We start from the raw sequence: 11,441 nt of genomic DNA on the forward strand, positions 1-11,441 counted from the left end.
AAGTCTCGTCCTCATACCATGTCATGGCTTATGAAAAATAAAGGCTTGCATTCCTGAACTCCTGGGAGTTCACCGTGTATCTGATCCCATGGCTGTCTTTTGAGAGTCCTGGGCGTTAGCTCACAGCTCTGCTGCATGGGAGAGCAGCTCTTCGGCTGCTGGTAGTCAAGCGACCCGAATCCGTGAAGGCATCCCTTCAGCATGCCATGGTAGACACACTCTGAAGTATTCATATTCTGGAGTAAGCACCCACACATTAACTGATGAGGGGTATATGTAATCATACCGAGACAAGCCTAAATTGAACTAAAAATTCAGCACCCAATTGCTTACTAAGCAGGTGGGTGCTGAGAAACCATTCTGGGAGCTTCAATGCATCTGAGAAAAGAGTCCGGCTTTCCAGAGGCGGGAGCTCATAACCCGGCTCTGATCCAGAAGGCCTCAGAGGCCGTGATTTTGCAGGAACATCGACACCAGGACAAATACCACTTGTAACAGCCGTCCGAGGCTGCCTGACTCACTATGGTACAGAGGCAACTCACAGAAACAGTGTGGAAATAGCTATCCTGGTGATATTAACTGGTGGACACAATGAATGCCTCCCTCAGCAAGTAGCTGAGGATGTTTTGGTAAACCTTGTCCAAGGCAATAGAACAGAAGTAAATTATTAACGTCGTTTCTGTACATCCCTCTTTCATTGGATGGGGGCAGGAAAAACAAAACCATGAGAGGAAAAAAACAACCCAGAACCAGTGAAGCCACCTCAATGCTTCATTTTGAGAGGAATCTGGTGGAGAACTGGGAAAAGGGATTGCACAATGTAAGCAAATAATACTGAGAAAAAACAACTAGACCATTAAAAAAAAAAATCTCCCCCGCCCCGGTTTCAACCTAGCTCAGCACACTGAGCACCGTCCAGGGAGAGAAGGCAAGTTAACTGCTGAGCAAAAAGCATTGAATGTTCCATGTAGGTTGCTTTTGATGTCAGAAAATAATTTAGGAATTATTGTAGGAGATGGCAGCCTGTCAGGCCAGCATAATGCAAAGTCATATGAATATGATCTGACCAGATGGTCTGATTAAATCCTAAATGAGTTGTAGGGTAACAGCTAAGTGGGTCAAAGCAAAAATTACTGCAAGAAGTATATTTGGTAGAGGGGTGGAGGCTGAAAACTGCACTTCTCCAGTGAAAATATTAGCTGTTAACAGCATCCTGTATTAGAAATGCAAGGTGAGGTACGGGGACCGATGGGGTGAATGCAAGCTGCTCCTGTCCCCTTCCTTAGGACACAGAAACCCCCCCCCCCCCCCCCCCCCCCCCCCAGAGGAGCTGAGCTTACCAGCTAGCTCAACCCAGACCCCCAACCCCTAAATGCAGGGGGGTACTGCAGTAATAACAGCAAATGTGAAGACACACACCCCCACCCCCCATCCCCCCAAACTCCCAGGTCCCTCGTTAGGGTTCTAAAGCAAAGAATTTAATGAAAGAGCTGAAGCGGGGAAGCTGTTCGAGACCTGCACGCTAAGGCATCAATGGAGGGACCTTCGGAGACATGGGGGTACGGATGAAGGGGTTGGTGGAAGGGTCCTCCGTGGCCGCACCGCCCTCCCCGGGCAGCCGCCGCACATTCGTGCGGCGGCTGCCCGGGGAGGGCGGTGCGGCCGCCATCGCCTCGTCGTTCCAGTCCCGCCTCCCGTTCATAGAGGCCGGGTCGTTGTCGGGGATGGCGGCAGAGACTGCACGGGGTCGGGTGTTGTGTCTCTTTGACGTGGATGGAACCCTAACGCCGGCTCGGCAGGTAGAAAGGCAGGGGGATTATTGAGTTTTGGAGAGGAGGGTGAGGTGGGGGGGGGGGGGGGAAGATGAGGTCAGTATGGCGGAGCTTATCCCGCCGGCTTGCGGCCTCACCCGCTGGTGCTTCCCCTGCAGAAAATCGAGCCGGAGGTGGACGCGTTCCTGCGGGAGCTGCGGGAGAGGGTACACATCGGCGTGGTGGGAGGCTCCGACTACGCCAAGATAGCCGAGCAGCTGGGGGACGGGGACGAAGGTGAGATGCGGTTCCCCTGGGGTGTGTGTGTGTGTGTCCGTGTCACTTGTGTCCTAAATCTGACCCCAAGCCTGCTCTTTGGGCGGCTGGCCGTGCCCAGGCGGGAGCCGCTGCTCGGCTCCTTCTCCCTCTGCGGAGAGCAGGCAGGGATGCTCCAACCCACGCTGCCGGCTCCGGCGTCGGGTTTGTACGAGCTTCATCCGGGCTCTGACAGCTTCCCCCAGCCCCAGCGGGCAGGAGCCCCTTGCAAATTTTGCCTCCCTGCTGCTACATGGTGGGGTCTCCGGCGGAGGCGGGGTGGGGGTGGGGGGTGGCGTGGTGTGTGTTTCCTCATCGTATTCAAACAGGAACACGAGGTAGAGGAGGGAGCGGGAGGGCAAGGGGCAGCCCCCGCACCCTCCACCTTGTTTTCCTTCTCTGGCATGGATGCCAAGCGTGGCTGGGCTCCGAGCTCTGCCTCCTGCCTCGTTAGCGGAGGGAAGCCGAGAAATTCCCGGCTGAGGCTGATCCCCGAGTCGGCAGCGCTGTGTGTCCGGGTTGCGGGAGGAGCTGGAGTTAGATAACCGGTAACTGCATCACCCCAGCACTCTGGCAGTGGGGAGGGAAGGAGACAGAGCAGAGTAACATGCACGTGGTTGAAAGCCTGACATTTTGGAACCCTTATCTTCGTCCTGCCACTGATTCAGCCCGTGACCTCAGTCAGGTCGTTTCCCCTTGTGTGCGTCAGCTCCCCACCTGTGAGCAGAAGATAATCTCCTTGCCACTTTGCAGTGAGTGAGAAGGGTCAGCGGCCCTTTGCAGAGCATGGGAAATGCAGAAAGCACGGTACTGAGGAACCAGGAGGATGTCTCACTCAGTCCTGAGCCCAGTCCTTTTGGCGCCTTTTCCCAGGCAGCAGTACTCACGTTTCCTCTTTTGTTTCCTCCCCCCCTCAGTCATCGATAAGTTTGACTATGTCTTCGCAGAGAACGGCACAGTGCAATACAAGAACGGGCAGCTGGTATCCAAGCAGGTAGGTCCAGCTCCGTGGCTCTCCTTCCCTGTGCCCTGTGCACCTTGGGGAGCAGTGCCTGGCCCCAGGCAGATGGGCAGCCTCTTCTCCTCTCCCCAAATGCCAGATCCAAATGTCCCACTCCTCTGGGTCATGTTCTTGGGTGGGCTTCATGGAAGGTCAAGCATCTTCACTCCCCCTTCTCCTGCAGGCCATTCAGGACCACTTGGGGGAAGAGCTGCTGCAGGATCTAATCAACTTCTGTCTCAACTACATGGCGCTGCTGAAGCTGCCCAAGAAACGGTAATGACCCAAGTCCATGCAAATGGCAGTCATATCTGGTTTCTAGGGAGCTCTGGGCTCCAGAACTTTCCTAAGAACAGCTGAGCTACGGAGCTTGTCTTGCTCCAGGTTTTATCTTAGCATCTAGAGGCCCTGTGTAGGATCACTGTCCCACCGAGCTGGGCACTGTGGGCAAATAATGGAGGAGGGTCTTAGTTCTGGAGAGTCTTTTGCTCCTCGGATTTTTTTCCCTGGGAAGAAGGATACAGCCACTGCATGCACCAGGGTACAGCCACTGCGTGCATCTCATTTAGGACAATGGTACCAGCTCGTTACTGGTCAGGGCATCAGGCATCATTGGTCGTATGAGTTTCCAAACAGACGAACAATGGCTCTTAAGATGGGAGGTCCAGCGCCTGAGCACACAATTTCACACTGTTTCTGACCCAGTGTCGCTTGGCACCACTGGTAATAGGGCTGACCCTGCTCTGCCCTAACCGTGTGTTCCCGTCTGCTTCCCCCCCATGAGAACTAGCAGCCGCAGGGTGCGTTGGGTTGGTTGGTACACCTCCTCTGAAGGAAGACTAGGCCACTGCTAGGAAAGAAAAGGGTGGTTTTCCATTGGATCGGCTCACCCTGTTATCACAGAAAAGGAGAGGGAGCAGATGGTGTGAAGGTGGAAGGGGAGAGCAGGAGGACCTCTTTCAGAGGCAGCCTGCAGTTAAACCAGTCCGGGTGCAGTGTCAAACCACCCCTCAGACCATGGTTTCACAAAAACCTGAAGCTGGCACAAGCCAGCAGTGCTGCTGAAAGCAGCAGCTCTGCCCCCCTCTTGCCCCGGCTGGTTTGTTCCTGCTCTCCCCTTGTGTTTGTACAGTGAACCCGAGCAGGCGAGCTGTCTGGTCAAAATGAAGCTGGTAAAAGTTGCTAAACCGTGATGGAGATTAGTTGCCTGATGTGAGTCACCATGTGGCAACAGGAGGACCGGTGAGAGGGGCCAGGGTGGCTCCTTGTGACAGGACTGCTGGCTGAACGTGTCCCCGAAAGCGTGGGCTGGGACCCAGAACCCTCAAGGCTGTTTGGTTGCTTCATTGCTGTCTGGTTGCCCAACACTCAGTGAAGTTTCAGCTCCCAAGCGCCTCTGTGGATTTAGGCTTATGGGATTTCTAGCAAAGCAAGGACTTTAACCCACATCTCCAAAGTCTTGGCCTGGGGCATGAGCCATCAAACCCTTGGTGCTGCAGGGATGCTGCTCCCGGGCTGCAGGCATGGCTGCCTGTGTGTCCGTTTCCCATGATGTTCTTCACTGTGTTACGAGGCAGGAGGTGGAGAGTTTTTCCCCAGACTCAGAGTGGTAAGCGCTTCATCACAGAGAAACAGCCAAGAGGGCTGGGAGTGACATCAGAGGGTTAATGAGCTCAGGGCTCCTCGGCTGGACAGGGAAGGGATGTCCTTGCTCCAGCTAGGTTTCCACAAAAGTTTCAGTCTATTTTCAAATTGGCAGTGCTGCCATCCCCTGTTGTTTCTGCCCCACCAGTGCTGGTACCTACCTCACCCCTCGGTGAGCTAATCCAAGGTGATAAGACAACAAAACTGGGTTTATAGCAAAGAGAAAAGAAGGGAGCAGTTTTCTGACAGCTTGGCACTTTGAACCAGCCCACCGAGGAAGCAGCAGAGTAGCAACGCCAGTGCAAGGTGAGGGTGGCAAGCAGGAGCTGGGTCCTGTCCGTGCAAGCTTAGATAAGGGTTGCAGTCAAAGGTACAGAGGACAAATGGGAGATACAAAGGCCCTGCGGGTCCTACCTGATTTGTGTCCCCTGATTGCTCATCAGCCTGCTGCCAGACATCAGCGGTGAGTCACACTGACCTGTTCCATCCCAGTGCCCCAAGGTAGTGCCAGCTTCACCCAACTCACCACAGAGAAGATTTCTTAAAAGCCTCCAAGGGTGGAGATGCCACAGTCTCACCAAGCGGTTGGTCCAGTCCAGGCAATGGCTGTCCTTGCAGTTATTACAACACTAGGAAATGTTTCCTATCATCTCACCTAAGCTCGTTGCTTCCAGCCTATCCCCAGGGCACACAGGAACTGTTTACTCCTCTTCTCTTACACTCTCTTTTTATAGAACTATGAGCCCCTTGGAGACCTTAAGCAGAGTTGTTGATGCCTGGTCTCTGCCTGGCATGAAGCACCCGTGAGCGGGCATGGCTCCTCTCCTACTGCATGTCCCTGCAGAGACTGCATGCCTCACTGAGCAGCCATTCCCCTGGAAAGGTCTGGTTTTTCTCTCCCTGCCCCAGTAACCTTGTGCCCTTGCCCACGCACAGAGGAACCTTCATTGAGTTTCGCAACGGGATGCTGAACATCTCCCCCATCGGACGGAGCTGCACCCCAGAGGAGCGAATCGAGTTCTCCGAGCTGGACAAGGTACACGGGCCGGACTCGGGCTCACCCTCCCCTTTGCTGATTTTGCACCACCACAGATCTCGGGTCTTACCTGCTTCCCCCCCTTCCCACGGAGAAAGGAGCCCAGCTCCAAGCTGTGCACCAGGCCAACACATGCAGCAAGGTGGAGACAGGACTGGGGGCCAGAAAACGCAAGGAGAGACACAGATGAATGGAAGAATTTGACTTCATTGGGGACCACCGATGCAATGGGGTCTGTGTGGGAGAGCCCCAGGGAATAAGGCACTTATTTAATAGAGTGTCTCCTCGTTTACAGTAACCAAAGAGAATTGCACTGAAAACCTCAGAGACACCTAAACCACTCAGGTTGCACCATCCCTCCAGGCTGGCCCAGCAGCTGTCTTCTCTCTCCCACTCCCCCAGCCCCAACAGAGCTGGAACTAATGGGCCTGCCAGACTGGGACGGCCACAGCAGATCTGCTGGGCAGATCTCTGGAGTGTTTGGCCCAGGCAGTTTCTGCCTGGTGAGCGGAGGTGGGGGAAGTCTTGGGGTTGAGAGACTTTTCAAGACTTTGCAAGACTTTTTAAGCAAAGCTGGAGACTTTGGGTTATGGACTGGGCTTCTGGGAAATTGAGGCAGTTGTATTTCATTGCCAAGGAAGGGCTGGGATCTGCTCTTCCCAGGAGCCTCCTGGAGCTGCCCTGAACTGGTGGGTTTTTACACGGACGCTGGGCAGGACTGGTGAAAGCTGGCTAAATGGCGTTACAGCGGGGGGCAGGTGGGAAGGGGGAATGCGATAAGCCACAGTTGCCCAGCAGACAGCTGTATGGTGACTTTTGATAGACTGCCAACATTTAATTATGCAAACCTTTCTTCCTTCCCTTTCCTCCTCCACAGAAAGAGCGGATCCGGGAGAAGTTTGTGGCAGCCTTGCAGAGGGAGTTTGCTGGCAAAGGCCTGCGTTTCTCTCGAGGTGAGCAGAGGGGGCATCCCTGGCTTTGTCCTGACCTCTTTATCATGTTTCCCATAAAGTGCTGGGAAGGGGAGTGGAAATCCTGGCTGTTGCCTCTAGAGAGACCTTGGTAAGAGCACAAGGAGCTTCTGTTCCTGGAGAGCCACCATGGGGGTGTCACGTTGGCATTCATGCAGAGAATAAACCATGCTGCAGATTTGCCTCCCTGGGAATCAGCCAGACAGGCGGGTTTCTGTCCCGTGATGCTATCCTTGCCTTAATTCCAGTTAGCGCTGCAGAGCCCACCCCTGCCCTGGAGGTCTGTCCTGGCTCAAGCATCAGCAGCAGGGTGGCCAGCCGAGCTCCAGGCACGTGCACTTCTCTCTGGGAATGCCATGGTGTAAGGGAGACAGGAGCCTCGTGCATGTCCCGGCTCTGGTTTTGTTGGGAGGGTTGGATACGAGGGAAACATCTTTCTTCCTGGAGGAAGAGCTGCCGAGAGGCAGGGAGTTTGCAGCTCTGTGCCGTGGCCTTCTGCAGGACCACTTCTTGGGGTGGAGGTCTGCTCTTAGAGCCAGCTTACCCAAGGTGAGGAACCGAAGGAAGGGCTTGAGAAATCCTGGGGGTCTGGCCAGGACAGGAAGGAAAATGAGGGTGTTGAAGCGGTGGGGCTGAAGCAGAGCGGTGGGTTTGTGTGAGATAAGAAGGTGCCATGTGGCAGCCTAGCCAAAGGGCAAGGGGGTGACAAGGCTGGGAGGCAGGAGGTGACACCCCACTCTTACACCCAGAGGGTCTGTCCCTCTGGTCCTCCAAGGGCTTTGCTCCTGAGAGCCTCCCCTTGCCTTCAGCATCCTGCCAGGGGCATCCTGTGCTGCCCGCAGCTCTGACACACACCGTTTGTCACAGCAGAGAAAGACAAGGTCCCCGCCGCCGTGTCCCCGCAGGCACGGGGGACGAGAGCAGAACAACGGGCCTTTCTCCTCTGAATTTGGGAAGCCGCCATGAAGAGCCCAGGCCTGTTGTGTAAAAGCGTGAAGACAAGGGGAGCTGCAGCCCCCCCAGCTCCTCCACAAAGAAAACGCGGGTGTCTCAGGTCAGGCATCCAAAAACAGGGACACGCGGAAATGGGGCTCTTCTGCCAAGCTGGCTCCCTGTGCCTTGTCCCAGGCTGTGGAGGCCGCAAGTCCCAGAGGTGGTAGGAGATGTCCCTGCAGCCCCTCAGACCCGTGCTCTGCCTAGGCAAGGGACAGTGCTGGCTGTCCTCCACACCCTCTCTTCTCCCTTTGATTTCCTACCCTCTCCAGCTGACGTCAGGAGCCCCTTCTTGCTGCCCAGCTCTGTTTAAAAGGCCAGAGCGCAGTGTAATGTGGTGTTTTTCACAGGTAAATCACCTTGGATACAAAGCCAGGAAAGATTTATGAGGTCAGCCAAGTTTGGCTCCTGCTCTGATGCTGGCTCCTGCTCTGATGCTGGCTTCTGCTGCGAGCCTGGGGGCATCCCCATCCCTGAGCTTGTAAGGCATTTGCTCCTGTCCATATCACAGTGAATCCTCCTCCCCGAGCTGGACACACAGGCTCCATCCCTGGCTCCTCAGGCTCCAAGGAGGGTTGGTTTGGGATTCCCAAACCAACAGGGATACCTCAACCAGCCAGGGAGCAGAGGGGCACAGCATCAGGATACATAAGTTTGAACAGCCCGGGGAATCAGTGCCTCTCCTGCAGCAGGGACCGTCCCTGTGGGTACCTGTCTACTCACCCCCTTTCTAAGAGAAGTAGGGTTATGATTTGTGAAGAAGGAGAATGTGAAACTCCAGGATTGCTGGTGGCCCAGCAGATTGCCTGGAGAAGCAGGGGGTCCCCTTGAAACCAAGAGGAGCAGAGATCAGAACTGGCAGGAGGATGCACATCCCAGCTGAAATCCCTGTTCCTCCTGGCTCCGAGCGAGACCCAAACATATGTGTGCACTAAGTCACGGGCTTTGTTTTGGGAGGAACGTGTCACCTGTGTCAGTGCTGGGACAAGGGTCTGGCTCTGCAGCCTGGGCATGCAGCGGGGCAGGTCAAGAGAATGAGGAGGGTGCTGCCTCCAAGCACCCGCAAAAGGCAGCGCCGTGCTGGGGTAAACTCTGCCTGGTCTAAGAGCAAGGGCTAGGAAGTTTGTAACCCTCGGTGGCTGCAGGTGTCCATGTGCACATGTAGGCATGCTCTCTGGGAAAGCTCCCTTACCTCTGTTCGTTTGCCCTGTCTGCCTTGGTGTCCCTCCAGATGTTGGCAACCCACACTTGATTCTTGTGGCAGGAGGTGACAGGCCAGGGTCGTGCCCCTATTATGTCGACGGGTTCATGGTACCTCTATGGCAAGGTCCTTGGTCCTTAATCAGCGTGCAGAGCCTGCTCGGGGCCTGCAGCGTGGCCAGATGGGACCCCTGAGCTGTGCGGTGCATGGGGTTTGCTTTGCATGTGCGGGGTGCCGGGAGCCCCTGGTCCCTGCAGGGTTAAGGAGCATCGGAGCAGTGCTTTTAGAAGGGCCAGTGATGTCCACACAGGAGCCTAGAAGAGAGCTTGGAGCCAGTCTCCAAGAACATTGTCCCCTGTTGAGACACAGAATGTGCTGATGCTATCTGCAAGGTGTGACCCCAAATCTCCCCCAGTGGATGCATCTCTTGGGACCCCTCACCCCAGCACCCCCCCTGCAGCCCGCTGGGTCCTGCTTGCCTGCCTGCCTGCAGTCAGGGGAGCTGTGCTGATGTCACCCCAGCCATGCTGATGTCACTCCAGCCTGTTGTCATAGGAACAGCATCTGCTACTACCCTAGCCACATGCCAGAGAGGCACACCAAGGCAGAGCTGGTGCTTGGCTGCTGTTTGGGGTGGGGGCTCCCCACAGATATCCAGCCCTCTCCCCTCCTCCTGCCCGTCCCAGGGTGGGGGGACACGCTGCCATCTCCCACCAACGTTGTCTGATGCCCTCCCTTCTGCTGGCAGGTGGCATGATCAGCTTTGATGTCTTCCCAGAGGGCTGGGACAAGCGCTACTGCCTCAACGTGCTCGATGACGAGAGATTTGATACCATCCACTTCTTTGGGAACGAGACGACCCCTGTGAGTATGCCCCGCTCGCCCCGCACATGGCCGCTCTCCCTCCTTTGGCCTGGCAAGCCTGCATGGAGCTGCTCCGTCATGGGTCCCACGGCCTGGGTCCCACCTGCGGCCGACGCAGACCTCTAGTGGTGCGAGGGGGAGAGATGCTCTCGTGCGGCATATGTTTGCGGCACGGTCGTGATGGCTGCAGGCCCGCTGGGTCATGGGGAAATCACCCTGGATTCACTGTGCTGGGGAGCAGGTCCAACTCATCATTGCTTTCGTCTGGCCGGCAACCTCGGGAAGGGGGCAGCCACTCCTGCGACCCACAGGACCCGAAACATGAGACCCCAGCACTTAAGAGAGAACTTTTTGACAGTGGGAACAGCTTCGTCTTCCCTTTAGAGGGGTGGAGGATGATGCTTCTTTGCTGCTCTAGACCAGCTTGGCCATCCACTCGGCTCTTTGCAGATGATGGCAACCTCTGCCCCCGAAATGTGCCCACCCCACCTTCTGCTGTCCCCTCCACAGGCAGGGCAGGGGTTAACCCCAGGCTCCGAGCTTGTCCAGGACCTTCCCCATCTTTTCTGTGCTCCTCCCCTGGCACTGAAGAGGGGAGGGGAGAGAGGGAGGGAGGAGGGCTCCCAGCCCAGCCTCTTCTGCCTCCCTTGGGCCGTCAGAGCCCTGGCAGCCCCTTCCCAGCAGGTCCCTGCCTGCCCAGCCGCTGGCACCCACCCCAGCTCCCCACAGGACAGAGCACGATGTGGATTCACGGATGAGGATGCTCTGTCGAGACCCTGCTAACCTTTTCCCTATTTTCTACTTCCCTGCAGGGAGGGAACGATTATGAAATCTATGACGATCCTCGCACAGTGGGGCACAGCGTCCAGTCCCCCCAGGACACAGTCCAGCGATGCCGTGAAATCTTCTTTCCAGAGAGGGCAAACGAGTGCTGACTGCCAGGTCCCTGCAGCCCTGCCCCGGCCCCACCTTCTCCCCTCCACCAGAAAAAGCACCTTCATTTGAGGAATCTGCTCAGGGTAGACCGAAAAAAAACCCACTTTCCAGAGCTGGTCGGGATGTAACGCGTGAGTGCGGGTGGGCGTGCAGGAGGGGACCTTTGCTGAGCAGCTCTTCGGCACTCCTCATCTACAGCTGGGGCTCGTGGGACCAGACCCTCCTCACCTCCAGCAACACTTCTCTCTTGACAGTTCAGGCCGTGGTGGGTGGCGATGCAGATGTTATTATGGTCGGAAAGCATTTGAAAGGGCCAGTCACGATAGCGTGTGTGTGTCCGTCCCGTTCTCCCTCCCCTCGTCTCTGCTTTTTCGCTCTGCTTCTCTTAACGCTTCTGCACGGGAGAACGTGCGTCTCACCTTTCTCTCCCCCTTGCGCCTTGGCTGGGGAGGATGGGGCTGCCGCGGCCCCAGGCGCTCTCACCGGAGCTGCTCCGAAACCAGAGGCCAGGAGGGCTGTTTGCTCCAAGCCCGGGGTAGGAAGGGGTCGCTGCCACCCCGGCTCGTTGCAGTGTTGTGCATCCTAATGGAGAGGATCACTGTGTCCTTCACCTCGGTGCCACACCGTGCCAGTCCCTGCAGTTGACCTGGGAATGACAGTTTTAAAATGACTCTGCTCCGGCTCTGAGCTTTGCTCAGGTGTATGAGGAAACTAATTCTCTCTTTAGCTT

At 56.2% G+C, this 11,441-nt stretch overlaps 1 protein-coding gene across 3 annotated transcripts; it reads left to right on the forward strand.

Annotated features, from left to right (window-relative positions):
• The first annotated feature begins 1,348 nt into the window (after positions 1-1,348).
• On the forward strand, positions 1,349-11,031 carry PMM1 (phosphomannomutase 1). 3 transcript variants are annotated; one of them, XR_012835247.1, is made up of 8 exons: positions 1,349-1,799; positions 1,931-2,048; positions 2,984-3,060; positions 3,251-3,342; positions 5,647-5,746; positions 6,624-6,699; positions 7,588-9,775; positions 10,588-11,031. XR_012835247.1 is itself a non-coding variant. In XM_075751286.1 (8 exons), the coding sequence occupies exons 1-8, from the start codon at positions 1,554-1,556 to the stop codon at positions 10,708-10,710; spliced, it is 948 nt and encodes a 315-aa protein (XP_075607401.1). In that variant the 5' UTR covers positions 1,539-1,553; the 3' UTR covers positions 10,711-11,031. The 3 variants fall into 3 exon arrangements, 2 of the variants coding, with proteins under 2 accessions (XP_075607411.1, XP_075607401.1); XM_075751286.1 differs by having other exon boundaries at positions 1,539-1,799; positions 9,660-9,775; XM_075751296.1 differs by lacking the exon at positions 10,588-11,031 and having other exon boundaries at positions 7,585-9,653.
• The last annotated feature ends 410 nt before the right edge of the window (positions 11,032-11,441 follow it).

Source organism: Balearica regulorum, chromosome 1 (assembly GCF_011004875.1).
Source record: "Balearica regulorum gibbericeps isolate bBalReg1 chromosome 1, bBalReg1.pri, whole genome shotgun sequence".
NCBI lineage: Eukaryota > Metazoa > Chordata > Aves > Gruiformes > Gruidae > Balearica > Balearica regulorum.

Bases quoted from the DNA above. Each gene is read 5' to 3' on its own strand.
- PMM1 (XM_075751286.1), top strand. From the start codon at position 1,554: ATGGGGGTACGGATGAAGGGGTTGGTGGAAGGGTCCTCCGTGGCCGCA. The intron at 2,049-2,983 runs GTGAGATGCGGT...TCCCCCCCTCAG, and splicing joins GCTGGGGGACGGGGACGAAG to TCATCGATAAGTTTGACTAT. The intron at 6,700-9,659 runs GTGAGCAGAGGG...TTCTGCTGGCAG, and splicing joins AGGCCTGCGTTTCTCTCGAG to GTGGCATGATCAGCTTTGAT.